Raw genomic sequence first — 24,856 nt, forward strand, 5'->3', positions numbered from 1 at the left:
GAATTGTATAAAATGAAAATGGCATGTAGTCTAAGTTAGTATTATGTTCATACTCTTCTAGAGTTTTCTATATGATGTAAAAATAAAGAGTTATTTTATTCATCATCCTTACATCACACACTTGCTAAGGACAAAAATAAAAAGATAAAAAAATAAAAGTAGATGTGTGGTATAGGGGTGATGAATAAAATTTTTCAAAAACAAAATGAAATGTTTCTTTCAATGAAAATGAAATGAAATGCTTTTAATGAGAAAATATCTTTTTATGCAATGAAAGAAAATGAAATGGTGTTTTATGTGAATCTATGCTAAATTATTAATGCTTTGAAGTACATGTATGTAATGACCTTATGACCTGTATTTGGCAACCCATTTTTATGCATCTCTATAATAAATGTATGCATAATGAAATGAATGTTATATATAATAATTATTGTTTTTATGATCCATGAAATGATATGGTTATATTTTGTGCTTAAATGTTATGAAATGATGTCTTATGAAATAAAATAGATTGATGAATGAGAAGGAAATGGATGAAAAATTTCACATCACATACCAACATGTGATTTATTATTTTCATCATTGTATTTAAACACACATTGATGTGTGTATAATTATATTTTACATCCTCCGATAAAATATAGACACGTAGGAGATTTATATTATTCACCTGTAAAATCGATTGAGGGAATATATTCCCAACTTTTTTCTCTCTCTTCTCCCGAAGCCTCTCTTTCTCTCTCTTCCACCCCTCTCCTGAAGCCTCTATTTCTCTCTCTCTTCTCCATTTCTCCCCCCGGCTCTCCAAAGTCCAAACCATGGAACCGTTCCGAGGCCAAGGACAACATATTCAGCAAAAGGCATGTCAAGTAGTTCCAGAAGGTTGTTTGTCAGTCTACGTTGGACCTCAAAGACAAAGATTGCCAATCATCCATTGGGCTAGAGGACGCTGAATTGGGAGATTTGGGCAGCTTCTTGGCTATTACATTGACCTTATAAAAGATTTGAAATGAAATCTTAAGACAGATTTAACAAAATGCTGGGGGGTAGAGACCTCCTGTAAGGCTGTAAACCCCATAACTCACGCATCCAAATTGGGAAAACAGATGGGCACTTCACATAATAGTCAACAAGGATGTATTCTCTTGGAAAAGCTAATGGGCGATATAATCTTATCTAAAATAAACATCCAATATTGACTGATCAAAATATATATCCCAAGTGTGCGTAACGTGTCCTCTTGGCTTAATTTTACGAACCTTGAAGTAAAATTAAGAAATAAATAAAAATGAAAAAACACAAAACTTAAATCATAATTATAATGCCAAAAACTGTAATGGCAAAACTCTCGTGCTGAGCCAGCACACCCCTTTGGCAGCCCGCTCTTTTTTCCTTTTAAAAAAAAAACATGACTATCTTCATATCACAAAGACTCTGGACTTGTTGAGGGTCTAATTCTTGCGGGCATTCCTCTAGGCTCCTCAAATCCATCCTGAATCCAATAAGCTGAAGACTTCCCGGGTGTGATTGACATTTTGCTCACATCAAGATCAATCTCTTGCTCACCAATGTCTTCATCACTAATGCCTTCAGCTTCATCGCACGGAGGTCTGACCATTGACCAATACACGAAGTATGGTCGGATGAATCTTCAGATAATCAGGAAACGAGGTTAGTTCAGTAGGCCGTTCAAAAGCACATTAGTAAATGGCAAATTTCCCACAAGAAGAGTAGTCAACACAAAGTTGGTGAGAATCCTTATAAAAATAACTCAGCAGAAATGGACAAAAGAAACACCCATTCACCATTCTGAATGTGCATTAAATATATTTTCCAGCCTTGCATGGTTCTTAAATGAGCCACTGAACATCCCGCATAAATTTTAGTTTTCGAAACAGCCCCTCAAAAGATAAAAAGGCATGAAAATGACTTGTGTCCATCCCTTGCATTTTAATAACAGCCTGAATTTGCAATCAATGCTATTCATTATAGAAAAAAACAAAAATAGAGTTGATGCCAACACTGATAATGCATACCTGTCACTTTTTCTAAGCAAACATGGGTCAAATGGGAAGAACATGTCAAGCCTTTCCATCCCACCAAAAGCCTTTGAATTTTCGGACTCCAGTGAGTCGCTAAAAACAAATTCCTCAGATGAAGAGAATAGATTGGCTACTTCTGCTTGTTGGCAAAACTCATCAACAATAGAAGGCAGACATACCTGGCAGAAATGCAGCTGAAATTAGACCATGTACATTCCTCTTTCTTATAAAAGAAGTTTTATTAATGACTAAAAATGCACCAACGAAATACAGTAAAATTGAAAAGGGGAAAAAAATACAATTTTCACCCTCCCACTAACAAACATTTTACACCTTAAACCCCAAAGTACAAAGGCTAACACATTGCACTTCCAAACTCCAAAAAAGGTTTCAATATACCCTCTATTAAGATCTGAAGGTCCAGATTTTTTTCATTCACTTCTGCGTCAAATTGGACAATGGTGCTATTAATCGGATGGTACAATGTACACATACTTTTAACCTATTAGAACGATCATAAGTGCATTTTCACCCTTAAAATAAATGGAAAAGATTGAAGAATAAGGATCAAACAAGGCACACTAATCATAGATAAGTATGAATCCTTCTCAGCATCAAAGGAAACATAACTAGGACACATCAAAATTGTAATTGTATATACTGATTAATCTTTTAAAGTATTTGGCTGTCCCAAAACATCACCTCACCTTCAATGGGCTCAATGCATGCTTCAAGATCGGCTCTATAAAGAGCAGATGAGACTTGAACCAAGCAACATCCATCATTGATTTCATTCGGAAGCAAAGCACATACATGATGGCCTGTGGACAAAATAGAAGCCATCAATTTGCTATTAGTCAAAAGCAGTACATCAGCTTCCTGCACAATTGGCTAATAACTGTCAAACATGTATTGTTTAGTAAACAAGCAACATTAGGATAAAGAAATGAGGTTATAGTCGGGTCACCTCGAATAATTTTTTTTTTTTTTAAAATTCAGTAACCTCCAATAAAAATGTTAACAATTTAAAATGTATCTAGTGCTTCATTTCACCAGATATTATCCATACATAAGATGCCATCAAAACTTTGCAGTGGACACAATGAAATGGTTGAAACTACATATTATGTAGCTAAATAACAGAGGGCTGGTTTGGTTACACAAAACCAAACTATCTCATCTCATATCATATATAATCATTACGACTTTTTCAAACTCCCACACAATATAATAAACAATTCAAGTTTTTCAAATTTCACAAAAATAATATTATAACAATATTTTATTCCACCTTCAATAAAATATCTCATCTTATCTCATCTAAACTATGTAACCAAACGAGGCCTGATTGTTTAGTATAGCTCGATTTCTTGAATTCTAGTACTCAAAAGTGTTGGAAGATAATATTTAATACAAAATTGAGAAATCACGATTCCAGAATGCAAATTTGTTTGATACCATACTCTATCCAAATTCTTTCCTGTCAATAATGAAAGGTCTAAAACCTTTAAGTTTACAATCCAAATATTGCCAAAGCATAATATACCTGGCATGCAGAGTAGAAAAGTCTATGGGATACTGGGTTTATTTCACCACCTGTTTTGCAATATTCCAAGCACCAATCTACTAACCTGAGAACTCAAAATCACAAGGTAACCAAGTTAATCTTTAGTTGTTGCAACATCAATATAGATCATATTCTAAGAAAATATCATGCCTCTCAACCTTTTCAACATGATAGCAACGAAAGGGGCTGACAGAAAATTTGCACGTGATAAAAAGCTAGCAAGATAAGCAACAGCACTCATCCTGCACAGCACAAGGGAAAAAAAAAGGTTAGAAACATAGATTACGCTTTGATGCTCATCTAACACCTGAACCCATATTACAAAACTTTGAGGGAACTAAACAGTGACCATAAATGTAGACAAGAACAGAATCTAGTATAGGGGAAAGGGAGCTGCAAGAACTTAAACCCTTGATGTCTACTAATCACCACTCTTATGCTAAATCTACAGTAATACAATTTCCCCCTTAATTGATGTCATCGCGAGGCCATTCAATTGTAGGTGCAGCAGCCAAGTCCTACACTTCTGGCTAAGATTGCCTCTAGTCCCATTTGTAACGATGCAAGTAAAGCCCAAGTCAAATCTTAGTTTATATTCAACAAGAACTTCTCACTCCCAAACAATGTGAGATTTAATTCACCATCTTCTCATGCTAAACCCAAGGTATGTTACAATCCGCAAGCGCCGTACAATCATTTTGACATAGGTGAATAAATACGGGACCCACATGAAAACTTTTGGTTGTGTTTGTGAGAATACATCATTAGATAAGCCTTAGATGGAGATGAAGGTAAAGGCCTTGCATTTGTGAGTAAAGAAAGGCGGCTGATATGTTCTTTAAACTTGCATTTGGTTATCCTGGACTTGGGCATAGAACTCGGTGTCATTGAAATAACTGAGAAAAATGTCATCTTCAAGTGTCGAGGTAAAGGGACAGCTATCTTCTGATCAAAAGTGGAATTAGGCAAGTAAAAGCTTAACTTCTATTAAACATTGATTCAGAACAACAATATTCATGTGTCTCCTACAACCGGTCCAGATGGGAAAGCATATCCTTCCTGCAGAGCCTAACAAATGATTTTTCCTTCCAGATACAACAACTAATTGATCCTCATCCCAAGGCAATTACACAAAATAAGTCTTATGAGAAGCCCTTGAGATATACAATTAACACGACAAGATAATTTAAATTTCACACTGAGTTTTCCATGCAACAACCATAAAGTTAAATCTCATAATATCAATAAAATCCTTGTTTCACTGATAAAAAAGTTCAATCTCACAATTCAATGACGCATTCCTTAACAAAGTGCTAAAACAAAATATATACCTCTAGTGTTGTAACAATATAAGTACAGATAAAAACCACAAAATAAAAAAAAAAAAAAAAAAAAATCATGTATTAGAAGTATAAAAAGAAAAATCTGAAAAATAGAAGTCTGGACCAACTTTAAGTGGTTCAAAGACCACAAACCATAACCAACGCAAAATTAATGTTCCCCAAAACAGAAGCATAAAAACCAATAATCCAAATTTTTTAATATAAAATATTTTAATATTACCTGAATGGCATTGGGTAGTCTTTGCTAACAAAAATATCTACAAGCAATGTCGCAAATCTCACACCGCAGTTTTCAGGATCTAGAGCACAGGCATAGAACATCACAAACTGCAATACAAATAAGCAAAAGCAATGGGTTTTAATGCCAGCATTACCAAAAAAAAAGCTACTATGCAATTTATCTCAGTATGAATAAGATAAACAGGGCAATTAACTAGAAAAAGGTATATTTACCTGAGCAAATTTTGACTTGTATGTAGTCAAAACCGTAATTCGGAATGAGTCTAAAAGAGGTTCAAAGACCTAATCACCACATTTAAAAATATAATAATATTAGGAATGAGACAAGGATAACAACAGATCAAATGCAGAGAAAAATTGAACATCCAAATGTACCTCGCTCAAACGACCATTGGCTTTACATGATTCAAGATGCTCAAAAGTTAGAGCCATCAAGCTATCCAATTTTTCAGCAATTAAATTTCCTCCTAAACTCTTCCGACTTAATTCTCTTGGAAGCTGCAAAAAAAATTTCATATTATGTTAAATATGAGGCCAAATAATCATAAGCATTCTAAAAGAACAGGAATAAATAATATGATAAATAAAATCCCACCCCAACCAATATAATATGAAATAGGTTTGAAAGCGGGCCGAACATTAAATTTCCTTTGTACATATTATTTTTACCTCATCCTAGTACATTCATCATTAGCTGCTATCACATGTTTAGAACACTCAGAGCTAGACATGACCAACATGATTGCCAACTAATCAAATTTATTTTTTTAATAGGTCAATAGGATTTTCTCAAATCAAGGAAAAAGAAGAAGCCTGAGTACAAAGGAAATATACAAAAGGAACACCTAGTTATAAGTTAGGAGCAAGAAATGAAAACCTTTTTCGGGTAATAAATAAGAAAATCATGAAAACTAGTCCCATTGATAACAATAACAGAAGCCAACAAGAATAAAGTGTGGAAAAAGAAACATCTAAGATCATCCAATGAGTGTTCCCAGTCCTCAAAGATCTGGCCAACAATAATTGAAAGTGGGCCCAAATCAAATTTATTAGGCCATATATTTGAAACACGGTCAAAATACTACAATAGTCAAAGCCAGCAAGGCATTTCCAACAATCTGCTACCATTTCTTAGTTAAAAAGATTAACAGATGAAAGATATAGGTCAGTTTTGAGCATCGTATGGACCATACCTCATAATCATCTTCCTCGTCATAATCTGCAATTTCATCCGCATTCTCAAGCTCCATCTGAAATATTCCTTTACTAGAATCATCTCGCAAAATGTCATCCCATCCAATCTCCACCTATAAGACACTTGATACGTGATTACACAAATACATTATCAATTTTTTGGCAACTAATTAGTTCGAGAAATTCAATCTACTTACATCCAACTCTATCAGCATATCCATCAGTGCCATAAGCATCGTGCTCCTAACAAATTCTCCAATTGCACCACTCTCAAGCTTTAACATGTTCTCAACATATATGACTGCCAACTACAAGAAGAGGTGGTTATAATTTCAGTTACAGTTTGATCCATAATAGCAGACAAATTAATGCAGAAAACAAGTCACGAGCATATGGTATTGGAATTTCAATCCGGAAAAGTGCAAAAGGTATTAAAAACATAATATTTTTAATAACTAATAAAGCTTCATTAAAAAGTGCAAAAGGCACAACGGTGTACAGGAAAATTAAAAAAATTGAAAAAGAAAATAGAAAAATCCAAATTTTAAACAGGGACACATGGTGAAACACAGATGCCAGTATATACAAAAAAGCAGCTGAAAAACACAAGCCTTGCTCTAAAATTTGTCTGTTAATCTTCCTGCCCCAGAAAAAATGCACAACCACAAGGCTGAACTGATACTGACCAAGGGGAGGTACAAAAAAAAAACAGTTATGAATCATAAAGCTAGTTGATTGACATGGGTGCTGTCGGGAGGCACACCACATTGCCCCAAGCATTTGACACTGCACAAAACTGTATCACATTTAAGCTTGAATTTAAGATTGGGAAGCACTTGTTGAACTCACAGGTTCCTTTGCATAAATTGGCATTCTTTGAGAAACAATTGGAGATAGTATAGAGGGAGCAAGAGGCACCAAATCAGCTATGTGTTTCAGGGCTGAGTGCACACGAGAAAGAACTTGTTCCTTTCTTGCAAGACCACGTGGCTGCTTCAATGTATCTACGAATGAGTATGGTGGTGTGAAGTTGCTCACAAGCATTTCCAAACATGAATTGACATGTTTTCCATTTGAAGCAGCCTACAATATTGATAGTGAAAGTGAATCACTAAAGGTTCACCAAAATGTCCTCTGAAAGTAAGGGGGCAAAAAAATCTATCCGTCATAAATCATAAATAGAAGGATGCCTAAAGCCCACATACCAAGGATATGATTAGTTCAAGCAACGCATCCATCACATCAGGTCTGTAGTTCCACATGTTCATTCTAAAAATCTGAACATTCATAACAAAATTTCATTAATTTTAACAAAACTTTCGACGAGTAATTAAATCTAACAAGTATAACAGAATAAAAACACAAACATCAAAGCATTCATATACTCACTGAAGTAAGAAGAGAGTCATGGAGAACGACATCTATATGAGAAACTGCTCCAGATAGTGCCTTTAAACTGGTCTGCCGAGCATATATAAAAAGAACATGATTTGGAGAAATGAATTATGAGGTTAATAGGAGCATTGAAGCTTTGAACTACTGCCTCAATCATCCCCCCCGGAAAAAAGAAAAAAAAAAACTAAATATAGGTAAAGAGCCTACCACAAGCAATGCCACCTCCTCAGGGGCAAGTCGTTCATTGTGATGCATAACCCCAACAAGCTGGTCGTAACTGTCACTGTCACCCTGAGAAAGTAGAATTTATGCTTAAAGATAAGGTTTTAGCAAGTGAGTTACATGTTTCATTCTCATCTCACAAAAACCACATTACACTCATCTGACCATGCTGATGTGGCACTGCCAGTTAACCCTTAGAGTAGCTCGTCTAAAAATTAAGGATTATTGGATAATGTCACTTCAACAAGATGAGATGGGAATGGGATGAAAGTGTGGTATATGACGTTTTCTTTAATAAACTAGAACAGAGCCAAGACATTAAAACGGGCAACTCCATAATAGAATTTTCATTTTTAGGTTGCTATGTAGAAAATGTTGCTAATATATAGTTCGAAAGACCCTGATATTGTGTATTCAATATTAGGCCATATAACGATGGAAGAAAAACAACATAATCATATGCCAGACAAACATATTCAAAATCCTGCTGAAAATATCAAAATGTTAGAAAAATCTGCTTAATGATTTGCACCAATAAACATAAAAGCCACAAGAAAAATAAGAAAAGACAGCAGGAACTAAACAAAATACTTAGAAAAAGGAAAACCACAAGCACTTTAAAATTGGTTTGGCATTCACAACAAACAGCAAGTAAACAGTTGCAACTCATTGCCCATACAAACAATTAACAACTGGACCAAGACCTCTCAATTATATTTTTGATAGAACCGTACTGACTCATATCCGCAGGTTATCCCTCAAAATTCATCCATCAAAAGCTCCACAAAATAAACTCCCTTCAGCACATGAGGCAATCAGATAATCCACATACCATTAAGGAAAACCAAATATATTTTTTATAAAACCATGATAACTCATCCGCACGTTATCTCTCATAATTCATCCATCACAAGGTCCACACTAATGCTAAATTCATTATCATATGATGAGTGGCAAGATAAAGAGATGTGCTATACCAGCTTTCCAAGTCTTACTATTACCATGATGATCTCGTATAGATCATTTAAACCTTAAATAATTAAAGAAAATAAAGCCAAGTACTTCAAAAAAAAAAAAAGCCGTCATAAAGAAATAAAAATGCTGCATTTGGAAGAATGCTTACCAATGAGACTGAATTAAGAGCATCCTTGACATGATAGACTACCTCAGAATCACTAAAATTATCATCATTATCCATTTCATGAAACCCTGCCCCGTAGTTAGCTAATTCCTCGGCTCCCATGGTCTTTGACCCAGACCCTACTGCTCCCACAATTTCAGATGGGCCTGGGAGTGTGGATATGAGCAAGACCTGCAAAACAGAGAAATTAAATTTAAACATCCCCATGAATGAATTGTAAAGCATGGATAAGTCAAACTTTGAGGAATGGTCTCGCACAATTCTTTCATGACTACATGAAACAACAGTTTTTTCTTTTTTCTAGAAATTCATAATTAGAAAGGGGTTCAATTCTATAACAACACTGAATAAAAACGCAGTCAATTGTATACCAACACGAATATAGATTTTAGGGGCTACTTGCATCAGATTATAGAACATATAACAAAATAAATTTGGCTGAGAATTTATAAACAATGCATAAGATAGATTCCGACGTAAAAACAAATGCATAACATTAATAAACTCCAACAGATTGCTTGTAAAAAGGCATTCGTGCTTCTAAATACACCAATACGATCTAATAAAGAAGAAGAAATGATATTTGCAGGCTTCGGGTGCTCAAGCCCCGAGCACCTCCTTCGAAAAAAAAGTGAGTAAATCTAAGACCCACATGAAAAAATCATTCATTCTTTTAATGGTGAACCCCACTTCTTTTCAAAGGGAGGGCACAGGGTTTGCACACCCTAGGATATCTAGCATTAATCAATAATATATTTGTAACACCTGGATAATTCTTTCTCCTCAAAAGCGAGTATCCATATAACACTCGAAGTACCCTTACACAAAATTAACTAATTTCTCTTAATTTTATTCTCCAAACAAATCATCCTTAGATAATTATTCGGGTGTAAGTTTTTAAATCTTCCTCCAAGGTTTAAAAACTTACACCCGAGAAACCGATAACAAATGACCGTTCAACCCATTTAACTCTCAAACCATCAATCCACATCACTGTTGCTATCAAATAACATATCAATCCCTAAAAGACGCATTTACTTGTGACCCGTTACTCAACTCTACATTTAGAAATCGGGAAGAGAGTGTAACAAGCCCAAAGAGTTACCAAAATTATCGAGTAGCTGGAATTGTTACATGGTCGGGCTGGGCTGGCCGGTGGCACACCGGGAGGCTAGAGACATAGATAGAGAGGGACAGAGAGTCGTGTGCTTGCGGACAGTAGTGCGATGGGTTCCGTGGGTGTTGGACGTGCTACTAGTGCGTTGATCCCCTCTGCTCTCCGGAAACACAAAATGAGAAAGTGACAGGGAGAGAGAGAGAGAAAAGCCGAGACAGGGCGAGAGAAGGAGAGAGTTTTACCTGCAGCGTGTGGTGGTCGGAACGGCGAGGAGCTGCGAGCCTGCGTGGCACTAACAGGGATGGGCGGCGTGGGACAAGGCGCTGCAGAAAATCACACAGGATGAGAGAGAGAGAGACAGATGAGCGAAAAAGAGAGTCGAACGGAGAGTACATACCGGCGACGAGCGGCAACGGAAACCAGGAGCGAAGGGCGGCTGCTTGGAGACGCAGAACGAGAGAGAAACGAAAAACTGAAGGAGAGACGCAGAGAATGAGAGAGTCGGGGGCTGGGGGCGCTGGACGGAAGGAAGGGGAAAAACTAAAAAGTATATATGGGTTTTAGGGTTTGTCCAAACGAAGTCGTTTTGAATCTCGTTTTTTTCGGCGGGCTGGGTTTTATTGGGCTTGGGCTCTTCCACTGAGCCGGTCATGACAATAGGTCAACAAAGTTACTCATATGGAGCTTCAATCGCAGTTTAACTAATAATAATATACAACTCTTTTTATAATATACAACTCTTTTTATAATTTTTTATATAATTATATTTTAAAATAAGGATATTTATGTAAAGTGATATTATTTTTATAAGTTATTTTATACAAAAATCTCTAATTTAAAATATATTTATATAAAAAATTGTAAAAAGGATTTTATATATATCATTTTCCAATATATAAAGGTAGCAAAAAAATCAGGCATTCAGAATAATATCTTGCTGTGCTAATGAAGCTATGTATGATCATTGCATACTCGGTAAACATGAACATAATTGGCTTTATTTACAGACACCCTCAAATTGGCTTTAATATAGTCTTTGTATAGACAGAGAAAAGCTATTTTGCCTCTCCAATTGTACCGTTCAAATGTATTACTTGATAAAATTTTTTTTTTATTTAGTGATTAAGGAAGTAATTTTAAGTGTATTGATGTATTTTTTTTATTTTTTAAAAAATATTTAAATATATTAAAAAAATCTGAATAGAAAAAAAAAAGAAGAAGTTGCAAAAGCAACTAGAGGTAAGGAAGCCGGTAACTTCGCCTGAGTAGCACCGCTCATATAGATAACTTCGTTGGCCATTTCAAGAAAGCCAGTAAGGAATACACACACCAAATACTACTGACGTAGCAGAATTTTATTTCAAGAAAAAATTATAAATTTGAATCTTGTAAATTAAATCTTGTCATATTAATGATGTGGATGACAATGAGTTATCCATACCTGCTTGTGAATAGAATAACTCATATAGTAATAATATACACAACCACTTTCACAACTCTTTACACAATCACTAAATTAATGAGAATGTTTTTATAAAATGACATTACTTTTATAAGTTGTTCTACAAAAATGCCCATATATAGTTTAAATCATAATTGTATAAAGAATTGTGAAAATGATTTTATGTGCACTATTTTTCATATAAGTTTTGCAATACATCAGCTATTATTCACCCCACATTCCACACTTGACATTTTTTTTTTTCTATAGGATGTAGAGTTTGGAGTAGTAAATACTGATTGATGGGTTGATTAATTCTTTTCATATATCTATTCTACATATAAAAGTGTCTAGTAGATTTTGTTTGACATGTCAAATTATATTTTTGCCATTTTTCCTTTTGTTGGGGGCATTCTAAGGTGCTTTTATTTCGGTCTCTTTTCAGCCGGGGTCACAACCTGCTTACAATTTTTCAAACTTTTTTTTTTTTTTTTTTAATTTTATGCTGTTATTGTAACTTATACTCAATTTTGTAAACTAAAAAGTATGACATCTACATGCTAGATCATAAATCTTATTTGATAGGTCTCAAATTTAGAGAGTAAAAATACTAAGATAATTTATTTTCTCTTCGGGTGAGAATGTACCACAGATTTGAATTAACTTCCATAATATTCATTAATGATTCACGTATGCTTAAATAGCATAATCATGTACATTGCAAACTGAAATAAAAGGAAAACGTGCGGACTAATAACTGAACGCAATGCCCGTAAAATAGAGCATAAAAACAGAATAAAATTAACGGAAAGAAAATGACGTAAAATGCATAACTACCGAAGACCTTTTCATGCGTAAATTCCCACTGGCCACGACCCAATCTCGTCTGCCTTCCTTGTTGGATGCATGCCGCATGCATCACATGCATGGTCCTTCACGTCCCAGATTATCCCAAATATTTGAGATTTGGTTTACGCGACCTTTTTGAATGGCGTGGCCTATCATTATCCAATTTAAATATGTATGCTTATTAAAAGTATTATTTTTATATTTTAAATTGAGGGATGCTACAGTCACTAAAGAGATTATACAAAATAATCTTATAAATTGACGTGATTTCATATGATCAATTAGATTACTTACTTAACAATAAAAATAATTTTATAATATGCCGAATCACATCAAATTATATTAGTTTGTGAGATTACTTCTATATAATCTCTTTATAATTAGAGTATTTCCTATTTGAACTTAATTTTAGACATGCATATACAACGTCTTTACTAACATAAATTAAAGTGGACTTGCTTAATGCACTTCACTGATCAGTTATTGTCCTAATTAGGCTTTTTTTGGAAGTTGAAAATGGTTTGGACTCAAAATCTTTGGACACAATTTAAGATGGTTTGAAGTTACGAAGCCATGTCCACTTTGAGGTAGCACTAACGAGTAGTCTCATCTGGTTGGGTTTTTCATTTTCTTCGTTACTTTGGGAGTCGTCTTTTACTTTACGTTGTGTCTCATATTTTTCCCATTTTTCTTTGTTGGATTGTTTGACGATGATTTGCCTTAAAGAGCTCTAACATGCATACATTAATTTGTTATTATCTTTTTGTTTGTGTTGTTTGCTATCTTTTAAATATCATTTTCTATTGGCAGGGTTTCTTTTGTAAATAATAAAATTTTAAGTATTACTTGTGCTTATGATGGACTGTTCCACATATTTACTGTTAAGATAGAGAATTAACTACGTCATTAAAAATTTGTTAAAATTTGTTGTAACCGAATTTATGCTTTTTGTACTTTGTATATCACGTGATATTCTAGAGAAAATATTTGAAAATGTTTGAGAATATTTGTAAATAGTAGTGAAAAAGTAATAAAAAAGTAATAATAGAAATATTAAATAGTAGTAAAAAATAATAAATAATAATAAAAAGTAAGAGAAAAATAATAATAAAATAAAAAATAATAATAAGAGTGTTTGAGAGTACCCCAGTATCCAACTGCATTTTTATTGTACTTTGCTTATATTTTGATGTTTACTATATAATTCTTGTATTAAATTGCCAATGACTTCTAATTTATATTAAATATTTTTCATATATCATTTCAGTATTTTAGATACTGAAATAGTAATTCAAGTATGATATGTCGTGGATATATGGAACTAAGCACATGCCTTGCACGTGTAGTCTCCACTAGGGTTCACTCCTAGCTAAAACGCTGAAAAATGCCAAAGATAGAAAGTATACATGAAATAAGAGCGGTGCTACTTTGTGCCTGACTAGCACCGCTCCATTTAACCAGTAGGCCAAATTGGTATTTTTTTTCATATTTTTTAAACATTTTTAAAAAATATAAAAACATATCAATACATTAATAGTCACTTCCTTAATTATTAAGTAAATAAAAAAATTAAAATACATGAGGTGTCAAAATAAGGGGGCAAATTGAGTGGACAAAGTAACATTTTTCATGAAATAAACCTCTCAATAATTTTAATCTATAAAAATAGAAAGTTCATCTTGATTTTTCTAAGTCCAGTAGGGTTCATATATGATAACATCTAGAAATATATATTTTTTCATATAATTTTTTTTTGTCAACAGAGCGCATGATGTGTCTTGCACGTAATGTCCTAGATATATATATATATATATATATATATATATATATATATATATGGAAATTGGTTCAAAGTAGAGAGTTTTGCGTTTTCAATTGGATGCTTAATTGCAGGTCTTATATATATTTTGACTAGAAACTTCGAGATCGAGGTTGAGATAAAAAAATGATCGAAAACCGGAGGAAGAAACAATTAACACAAGGTTTGATCGTTGACCGAGACTGAGCTGAGCTCATAGTACTCTTGATGCATATTTCGGATAATCTTAAGAGAGCTGACATTTTGGACCATAGAAATCCGTAAATTATGCCGTTCCCAACTACAAGTAATACAAGACGGCAACGGCACTGGCCTGCAATCTATATAGCTTTCCAATTCCTTTCATTTTTGGGACTCTCTCCATGCCAATAAACTCCCTGATTAAGATCAGTATTCATTGCATCAGCTCCAAATTCAAACCCACTTTGTGCTATATATATATATATATGTATATATATACACGTAACTTTCTTTCCTGATAGAGGATATCTTCCAAGAACCAATTAATCAGATAGTTGACACCCGCATGCGCCAGAGAGGACAAAAATAATAAGAAAAAAGAAAATAAGAAATTAGCTATATATATGTACCGTGTGGTCTTTGGTCTTATCAAAGCTACTAGCAATATCTCAGAATACTGTGTCTGATTTTCAATATCCTTCATCAATGGCTTCAAAAACCCTTGCATATGTATTCTCCGCCCTCCTTTTGCTTCTCCAACTCTCCTCCTCTGCCGGACAGACAGTCGTGAAAGGTGGATACTGGTTTCCCGGCAGTGGATTCCCGGTGTCCAGCATAGATTCCACCCTTTTCACCCATCTCTTTTGTGCCTTTGCCGATCTCGATGCCAGCACATACCAAGTCACCATTTCTTCTTCAAACGCGGCCCAATTCTCAACTTTCACCCAAACAGTGCAGCAAAAGAATCCTGCTGTTAAAACCCTTTTGTCCATCGGCGGAGGAGGGTCCAGTGCTTCAACCTTTGCTTCAATGGCTAGTCAAGCCAGTACTCGTAAATCGTTCATAGATTCCTCCATACAGCTAGCCAGGAATAACAACTTCAGTGGCCTTGACCTCGATTGGGAATACCCGTCCACGACCACAGATATGACCAACCTTGGTTTACTCCTCAACGAATGGCGAGCAGCCGTGGCCAACGAATCCAACACCACCGGCAAGGAAACGTTGCTTCTAGCCGCAGCATTCTTCTACTCCTCTGACTATTACTCCTTAATTTATCCCATTCAGGCAATATCAAACAGTTTGGACTGGGTCAATGTAATGGCCTATGACTTCTATGGCCCCGGTTGGTCACCCTCTACAACCGGACCGCCGGCTGCATTGTACAATCCAACAAGCCAAGTTAGCGGGGACAGCGGCATTGAAGCTTGGATTCAGGCAGGTGTACCGGCCAACAAACTAGCTCTCGGTTTGCCATTTTATGGCTACGCATGGCGTCTGTTAAATGCTAGTAACAATGGAATATTTGCACCGGCAAATGGATCGGCTCTATCCTCAGACGGGTCCCAGACTTACAGCCAAATCCAGGATCTGATAACTCAGAGTGGATATACAACAGTGTACAACTCCACCTTTGTTACAGATTACTGCTATAAGGAGACAATATGGATCGGTTATGATGATACCCAGAGTGTTTCTACCAAGGTTACATATGCTAAGGGAAAGGGATTGCTCGGTTACTTTGCATGGCATGTTGGCGCCGACAAGGACTCCGCTCTGTCTACAACAGGTTAGTTTGAATTCGTTAGTCCAAGTTTCTACGTATTCAAACCCATGCTTGTATAACTTTTAATTTGTGATCATTCTAATTGAGTTGGGCAATCTTTTGTCAGATTGGCCTGCTCGGTTAATTTTCAACAAATAATTCTTGAAAACAACGTAAAGAATTAAGAGTTAAATATTAAAAGAGTGATACTAGATACAAGTTTTAAATAAATAAGTTTTGTATAAGTCTTTTGTAAAAAAGTAGATCCTATTAAAAAAAATAGTTTTTTTTACACTTTTTCAAAGTGGGGTTTACTTTTTTTACAAAAATTTGTAGGAAACTTATCTATTTGAGAGTTGTATAAATAATTTCTCATATTAAAATAGGTCATTGGAATTGTTCAGCTTGTCAAGTGCTCGGACATCTTTGATCACTATATACGTACTGTATTTCTTTTTTGAATTTCTAACTTCTAAATTCTAATGCCTAAATCTTACTGTTGATGCAGCTTCAACTACATGGGGATGAGCATAAAGATTAGATTAGCAATAAAGACTATATATTGGTTGTGGAAGCTTATGCTATCCACATCATGAATACGTAAGGCTAATAAATAATCATATACACATGTTGTATTTAATAAGGCTGGCCTGATGGGTACTGTGGTTTGTATAAATGGATAAGATTAATAATTTATATTGAGACTTGAGAGTTATACTAATGTATCTATTAAAGTTTCATTTTGCCTATAAAATTCGTGGGCCGCGATGATATGCATACAACTCTTGTATGCCTATCTTATAATCCATGTATCACTATAGGAAAATTGTTTATTTGTAGTCAGTTATTTTTTATTAAAATAACTATTTCCTGTCAAAATGAGTTTGTTTTATCGTAAATAATCATTCTCGTCGCAAATAATCCGTCACAAATACTCATTTTTCTTATAGTGTATTTTAAATCAAATAATGCACTCATGTCACTTTATTAAAATGCATTTTAATTTAATAAAATTGTCTTGTATTATTTTATATTGAGTTGCAATAAATTAATGATTTTATAAAAGGAAAAACATAACTTGATAAAAAAAAAAATATATAGATACTCTTGACATGTGGATGATATATATGCGCGCTATATATTTCGGTCTATCATATCATAAACTGTAATAAAATTATACTCTTGACGAGAGTGGGAAAACTTCAACAATATATTCTTGGCGTCTTGCATGATCAACTATGAATATTCTCATAAAAAAATCAATATTTTCTTTTGAAAATACAATGGTGTGGGCTTGGGCTCGGTTGCAGCTAGCTGTTAGCTAGAGGCCTATAAAATAATTCCGGCTGGATTTTCTACCTAGACCCAATATTCCATCGAGCCCATAAATATCCAACTCAATTCTGCCCGAAGTTGGTTGGTAATAATCATTACTAATACAGTAGTTTAGATTTAGAGATGAGTTGATATAATTTGTGAATAGTAAAATAAAATATTATTAGAATATTATTATTATTTTGAGATTTGAAAAAGTTGAATTGTTTATTATATTTTGTGTGAAAATTTTAAAAAAGTTATAATGACGAGATGATATGAGATGAGTTGAAGTGAGTTTTGAATCCAAACCACCCTTGCAGTTGGATAGAGAAACGGTTTCATCTCATCTCATCATTAGAATTTTTTTTAAATTTTATACAAAATATAATAAATAATTAAACTTTTTTAAATTCTAAAATAATAATAATATTAAAAAATAATATTCTAATATTATTTTATTCAACATTCAACTTTTTATCTAAAGTCATCTCATTTCATTTCACTATGGACCTAAGCCTGTAAACAATTAAATGCATTTTTCTTGTTTTGTTTTGATCCACATTACTTTCCTTTTTTTAAAGGTATTATATATATATATATATATTGAAATAATATTTATAGTCATAAAGTGTGAAGTACCACATACTCTTTTTGTAAAAAGTAAGTAATTTTTTATGAGATCTACGTGAAAAAATTAATTTTTTAATAGGATCCCACTCTTTTTAAAAAATAGTGTGTGGTACTTGCACAACACATAATTATATTTAGCATTACCTATATATATATATATATTATATATATATATATATATAAAATCAAGGGGATAGACTTATCCTATTAATTTGAACAGTATTGAAGTTGGCAACATCTCATGTGCATGATATGGACAAATGATGTAAAATGATTCTATTTCATTTTGTACTGTAATCCAGACCTGCAAATACTTTATCCAGTGCACATACATAAGAAAATTGTTTTAACTTTAATCCGTTTGGATACAGAAATGGGTTGTCTTGTATCATTTTAATTAATAATTTTATTATTATATACAAATTATCTCAATTAATTTCATCTCATCTTATTTCAATTAATTCTCATAGGAGCTTTCGTCATGAGTTTTGTTAGCTGCGTGCTAGCTGTTTTACTTTTTAATTTTTGGTGCAACCATGCTCCATCATTTTCCTAGTTTAAAAATAATTCTGTATTTATTTGCCTCATGATCATGACCAGTACATTGAGTTTAAAATAATATATATCTTAAGAAGTGCTCAAAATTAAGAGATTTTCTCCTTTTCAAAACAGCTCATGATATATGGAGATATTCAAAATTAGAAACTCATGAAATTTCTTCAATATCTTATGTTGTCCCTACTGCTTTTTGGAATTAATTAATAAAGTCATCGAGTTTAGGTTGAAACAAAACCATATATAACTCACGAGAACCATCAAATTAAGTACGAAGATAACAATAAGCAGCAATTAAATTTTTTGAGTGTATATACATACATATTTATATATATAGCTTATCCACCTTATAAATGCCAAATCGATGGCGAATTCATAAATGTCATATGATCACAGGATAAGCCTAGCTAATTGCTTGTCCAACTGGAGTGATGAATTAAAATTTTCAAGTCTTTATAACCTTTATTTTTATCCCACAAGCAGCCAAGGGAAAGCGCTAGCTTATTCCATTTCCAGGCAATCAATGGGCCCTGAAAATGAGATATTGATTCCTTAGGGCCACTTCGAGCTATAAAATACCAATAATGTTAGTCATCAACGATTCCGATGGAGAATTGTATATCCCTGCAGATGGCTTCTGGATATAACATGCAGTTAGCTAGCATCACTAAATTAAACGTGTGACTGCAGAAAAGCATTCATTCCTTCGATTGACGATGCATGTTCGCACAATTGTCTGCATCTCATTTGGAATGGACGTCATGCATGCATGCGTCCACAAGTGGAAGCGTAACCAACGCTAGCCAGCCATCCACAGATAGATTCGCCATGATCTAATTAAAAGCCTAGCCCAGCTGTCTTGGATTCGGACAATGAAGTACTGGCAGTGTCGCTGTTTGGGACAACATGAGTCGATATTAATCGATGATCGATCTTATCTTTATGGTCTTGAAATGGCTATATATAGGCGTGCTCTGTCTTCTCAAAGCTACGCACCAAATCCCACATATAGCTCTAGCAACCAAAGATCAAGTACTACGTACTACTGCTCTGTCTCACTCTTCGATCTCTTCAAATATGGCTGCAACTGGCGTTGTGAAAGCCGGATACTGGAACTGCGGAAGCGCATTCCTGGTGTCCGACATAAAATCCTCACTTTTCACCCATCTTTTTGCCGCCTTTGCGGATGTCAACTCTAGCTACCAAGTTACCTTTCCTACCCTATACAAGCTCCAGTTCGAAAGCTTCACCCAAACTGTGCAAATAAAAAACCCTGGAGTTAAAACCCTTTTATCCATCGGTGGTGGAGCCTCTGGTGTAGCTTCGACCTTAGCTTCAATGGCTAGCAAGCAAGAAAACCGTAAAATATTCATAGATTCCTCCATAACTCTAGCCAGGGATAACAACTTCCATGGTCTTTGCCTCAGCTGGTTGTACCCCTCCACGACCTCGGAAATGACCAACCTCGAGTCCCTTCTGAAGGAATGGCGAGCAGCGGTGGACGACGAGGCCAAGAAGACCAGCAAATGTCCGTTGCTTCTAACGGCAGAGGTATTTTACTCGTCAGCAATAGCCTCGGCGAGTTATCCCTGCAAGACTATTTCAAACATGTTGGACTGGATCAACGTATTGGCCATTAACTTCTATAGCCCCGGTTCGTCACCCACGGAGACTGCACCCCCTGCTGCGTTGAAAAACAAGAAAAACGGATCACTTTGCGTTGACGCAAGCATAAAAAGCTGGATTAATGCAGGTTTGAAAGCTAAGCAAATAGCCCTATGCCTTCCGTTTGTTGGCTGGGCATGGACTCTGACAAATGCATTGCAGCATGATCTATTTGCACCAGCTGTGGGACCGGCTGTTTCTGTAGATGGATCCGTTTCTTTTGCCCAAGTGAAGGTATTCATAACCGACCAAAAGGCCACAACAGGGTATAATGACACCTACTCCACAAACTATTGCTACGCTGGTGTTACTTGGATTGGTTACGATGATTTGCAAAGTGTAACCGATAAGGTTATATATGCACGTAAGGATCAACAACTGCTCGGTTACTTTGCATGGCACGTGGGCGCCGACAATAATTGGTCTCTTTCTCAGAGAGGTATAATTTAGAGTAATCTACTTATCATATTAATTTTTATAATTCTCTCATCATCTTATTATGTAGTATTATATTATTGAAGATTATTTATTATATTTTACTTTTTAACCTATCATCTAATGCCACGTTTTAAAATGATGAAAAAATAGATGATGAATAGATTTTTTCTAAATATATTATATATACAAACCTTTTGTTATTAGTTGTCCGCATGCACGTGCACGCAAGTTTTTTTTTTTCTTTTACTGAAAATTAGTCTTTTTGGTTCTAACTTCTAACGTGTACTTTTATTTTTGTCTTCACAGCTTTCGATACATGGGATAAATGATCATGTGCTACTTATAAGTACTGAAGGTGTGGCAGCTGCCGGAGTACCAATAATAATCAACGTACAACGTACAAGGCGTGCATGCATGGAATCATATATATATGGTGTGCTCGTAATATATATATAGACGCTTTTATTCTCAACAATAAGGTCAACCTTATGGCTCATGATGGTGTGACATATATATATATGTTGTGTTATGTGTGTTAGAAGCTTGTGTTATCATCAGTACTATGCATGGCTAATAATATTAAATATGTTTGCTTTTATATCTATTAATGATCTTCTAAATACATGTTGAATGGCGTACGTGAATGATTGTTTTGTTCCCTAAACCATATATAAAACCTGGGGAGAGAGAGAGAGAGAGAGAGAGAGAGAGAGAGAGAGAGAGAGAGGATTTCAAGAACCAATTTACAACCTAAAATAGTATCAAATGAAAATATCAAAACTGTAAGCAATAAAGATGAGCTTGATATAAAGCATACAACAAACGTCCGGACTTTTTGTTGCGAGCAAAAGTCACTGAGAAATAGCTAAATAATTAATGCGACTTCTGCTCACCGCAAGTATTTTGGTTGTTAGTGCCATATATGTTGTGGCACGAAAAAGATTCAGCTAGTGAAAGAAATAGATGATATATCCATGACCCAAGTGTAAGGAGAAAGTAAATAACATATGATCAGGAGAAGAAGAGCCATGCATATTGATGTAGATCAGGATCCGGATATGATGATAATGAGATGATAGATTCCATGCACGTTGATAACGTTGGACTACCTCGAGAAGGCAGTTCAGCGCAAATTAATATGGTAGTAAAATGTGAGTATTCGTTGGATTAGGATATTAATATTCCGTAGGTATTAGTATTCTAATAATAATTTTGGCTACAAGCATCAGAATTGTTTATATGACTCCAATTCGAAAAGTTTTTCTTCGTGTGCATGTCATAGTCACAACGCTATACTTAGTGGTGCCCACCTTAACCTTGAAATCAACCCTTTTTCCCTCCGAATCATCAAAGTTATTTATTTATTTTTTAATGAAAATGCTTATCTTTCATTTTTAGAGATTATTTTTGTTTCAATTTGGGCTAGAATTTGTTGTAAGATTCTTATTTTATTATATCATTTATTTTTCTGTAATAATTAAGATTTTTCCTTTTTTGAGAAAATCCTCAAAATCTCAGATTTTCTTAACTATTTGAGTCCGTGGGCTCTTGGGTTTTAGAAGGAGTTCTTGAATTTTATCAATAAACCTTACTCTTAAGTGTTTCTCTCTATTTTACATATTTTCTCAATCTCGAACTCTAGTTTTTATTGATTAACTAGCAACCAGAATAGTTCTTATTTTCATGTGCGGTGTCACATATATTCAAATCAGATTTAAACTGGTAACAACTTTGGCTGCAATGCTAATTTAAATCAACGCAATTAGCTAAATTTCAAAGGCTTTGAAGGCCTGATTAATTAATACGATTCTCATATATATCATTAAACAACGTCAGCTTGTGTCATGCATAAACTATATATGTCTCAATATGTATGTTATATGGGGTCGGCCGGGCCTTAGTTGCAGCTAGCTAGCTGCATAGATGGAAGCTTATAACCTTCCCGATTATCGGCCAATATATATATATATATATATATATATATATATATATATATATATATATATATATATTAAAACAGCGGAAAGAAAGAAAAGTCAAAACTGACTGAAGAAGAAGAGAAGGAAGGGAATAGAAGAATAAATTGCACAATAATTAAATTATGTAAGCACAAAATAAACAGGTGGTTAAACCAACCATACACTACAACAGAATGTGTATTTTGTGACAGAGAAAACTGTCACAAAAAAATGGCAAACCGTCACTAAAAATTTTTGGTGACGGTTTGAAACCGTCACCATGACCGTCACCTAAAGTGCGTCACAGAAAACATTTGGTGACGGTTTACTGTACAACCGTCACAAAAAATATTTTTAGTGACGGTTGGAAGTGTTCCGTTCGGTACAACGTTCGAACGTTCATTTTTTGGTGACGGTTATGAACTGTCACAGAAAATAACGTTCGGACGTAAAATCAAACGTTCGGACGTTATACCCGACTGATTGGCGTTCGAATGAGAGAAGTTGACGTTCGTTGGAGATCGTGTTCGAACGTATAAAATGTACGTTCGAATGTTAATGCGTCCGAACGTTAATTACATTAAACGTTCGAATATTTGTTCGAACGAAAACGTTAATGTTCAAACGTAGCGCGTTTAATGTTCGGACGTATACTCGAATGTAAACGAAGGAGCGTCCGAATGCAAGTTTTCTGTTCGAACGTTAGTCGCTTTACCGTTCGAACGGTTTGTTCGTTTAAGCGTGAGTACGTTCGAACGTATAGTTTAACGTTCGTACGATTCAATTGTATTTACGTTCGAACGTTTGTTACAGTGTGAACCAACGTTCGAACGATTTTTATTTACATTCGAACGTACAGATCAGAAATACTAATTTCATAAAATTTAAAAACATAATACCAATAGTATCATATTACATACCCAATTAAGAAGTAACAATGTCTTATAAAAGTACAAAATTAGATATTAAAACTAGTCAGAAATATTGATAAAAGTTATTTCTTCTTTTTCCCTCGCCCACGGGGATTTTGTTGCAACGACATAACACGTTCCATTTGCACCATCATCTCCCGTTGCACTTGCTCTTACACTTCATTGCGTATTCTTTCCTCCTGGTCTCTCTGTTGGTCCTGCAAACGCGTCTCTAAATGAGACTGTCGTTCTAAGAGAGACTCTAACTCTTGTTGTCTGGACCTCATATACTCATTCTCACGCCGTGCAGCTTCTAAATCTGCCGTAAGATTATTAATTTGTGAAGCCGATGAGGTTGAGGAGGATGAACATTTATGCTTGATAGATCGTCCCAAACCTCTTGCCATACTAGACTGCGGCCCGAGCACTTGCGTGAATATGTCTATGTCACTAGGAGATGATTCCTCAGAAGCGGACTGCATCTCCAACATTTTGCTCTGCAATTTAAAAGGTAATGATCGTAAATAATTAGTAACGTATTAAAAGAAATAGAAATAAGAAATAAACTATTAAAATATTATATATCTATTTATTTAACAAAATTAACACTGCTTACATAATTATCTGCAGCGACAGGATCCATCCACTCACTATGCTCATTAGTGTGAGCAGCAGCATAGACATGAATGAGGGAAAAGTTTTTAGGATCATCACGTTTCTAAAAAAGCGAGAATATTAGCAATTTTAAAAAGATAATATTAGTACTTATCAGAAATAATATCAGGAAAATAAATGAATTCTATAATTTTTTAATTACCATTTTTTCAGCAAGACGATGGAATGACCTTGAACCGGCACGATGGTGGACAGTCATAACGGATCTATTCTGTGCATTTGTAGAACTCAAGTGCTACAAAATATATTAAAAATGTTAATTGTAATATGTATACATATAATATATAAAACGAATATGAATGTAAATAATTAAAAGAGATAAATGTAAAATACCTGATAATCTGGAGATGCGAAAAGATCACAACACTTTCTCCAATCATCTAACTTCATCTGCTGAAAAGGAGACTGCGCAGCCTCTTCCAACGTTTCAAACTTCTTGAAGTGGTCATGACATCGTCCTTTGTGACGTCGAAATAGTGTAGCCATCAACTCATTCACGGTTCTGAAATCCTCGCTACGGCCAAAGTCGAGGTCGAATTCATCCTAATAAGGGAATCAGGAAAAAAATATAATATATTAATCTAGGTTAAAAAAATGTACTGAAAAGT

The 24,856-nt window shown here is 34.6% G+C and overlaps 3 protein-coding genes and 1 long non-coding RNA gene across 5 annotated transcripts; 3 read left to right on the forward strand and 1 right to left on the reverse strand.

Moving 5' to 3' along the window:
- Nucleotides 1-1,175: 1,175 nt before the first annotated feature.
- LOC121242736 (RNA polymerase I-specific transcription initiation factor RRN3) lies at nucleotides 1,176-10,425 on the reverse strand. 2 transcript variants are annotated; one of them, XM_041140681.1, is made up of 16 exons: nucleotides 10,253-10,425; nucleotides 9,130-9,318; nucleotides 7,992-8,075; nucleotides 7,779-7,850; nucleotides 7,595-7,666; nucleotides 7,239-7,472; nucleotides 6,587-6,697; nucleotides 6,389-6,502; nucleotides 5,571-5,693; nucleotides 5,409-5,477; nucleotides 5,176-5,282; nucleotides 3,771-3,854; nucleotides 3,592-3,676; nucleotides 2,753-2,866; nucleotides 2,040-2,224; nucleotides 1,176-1,652 (listed from the first exon to the last, which is right to left on the reverse strand). In XM_041140681.1, exons 2-16 carry the CDS (start codon nucleotides 9,247-9,249, stop codon nucleotides 1,427-1,429), a joined length of 1,800 nt encoding a protein of 599 aa, XP_040996615.1. In that variant the 5' UTR covers nucleotides 9,250-9,318; nucleotides 10,253-10,425; the 3' UTR covers nucleotides 1,176-1,426. The 2 variants fall into 2 exon arrangements, with proteins under 2 accessions (XP_040996615.1, XP_040996616.1); XM_041140682.1 differs by having other exon boundaries at nucleotides 10,236-10,425.
- On the forward strand, nucleotides 6,661-6,987 carry LOC121242739. The gene is made up of 2 exons (XR_005935954.1): nucleotides 6,661-6,817; nucleotides 6,875-6,987. It is a non-coding gene; the product is annotated as an uncharacterized LOC121242739 (long non-coding RNA).
- A 4,539-nt stretch (nucleotides 10,426-14,964) lies between the features above and the next one.
- On the forward strand, nucleotides 14,965-16,865 carry LOC121242737 (class V chitinase-like). The gene is made up of 2 exons (XM_041140683.1): nucleotides 14,965-16,123; nucleotides 16,608-16,865. Exons 1-2 carry the CDS (start codon nucleotides 15,040-15,042, stop codon nucleotides 16,625-16,627), a joined length of 1,104 nt encoding a protein of 367 aa, XP_040996617.1. The 5' UTR covers nucleotides 14,965-15,039; the 3' UTR covers nucleotides 16,628-16,865.
- Nucleotides 16,866-19,576: 2,711 nt separating this feature from the next.
- LOC121243534 (class V chitinase-like) lies at nucleotides 19,577-21,300 on the forward strand. Its single transcript, XM_041141661.1, has 2 exons — nucleotides 19,577-20,705; nucleotides 21,011-21,300. Exons 1-2 carry the CDS (start codon nucleotides 19,679-19,681, stop codon nucleotides 21,031-21,033), a joined length of 1,050 nt encoding a protein of 349 aa, XP_040997595.1. The 5' UTR covers nucleotides 19,577-19,678; the 3' UTR covers nucleotides 21,034-21,300.
- The last annotated feature ends 3,556 nt before the right edge of the window (nucleotides 21,301-24,856 follow it).

Source organism: Juglans microcarpa x Juglans regia, chromosome 8D (assembly GCF_004785595.1).
Source record: "Juglans microcarpa x Juglans regia isolate MS1-56 chromosome 8D, Jm3101_v1.0, whole genome shotgun sequence".
NCBI lineage: Eukaryota > Viridiplantae > Streptophyta > Magnoliopsida > Fagales > Juglandaceae > Juglans > Juglans microcarpa x Juglans regia.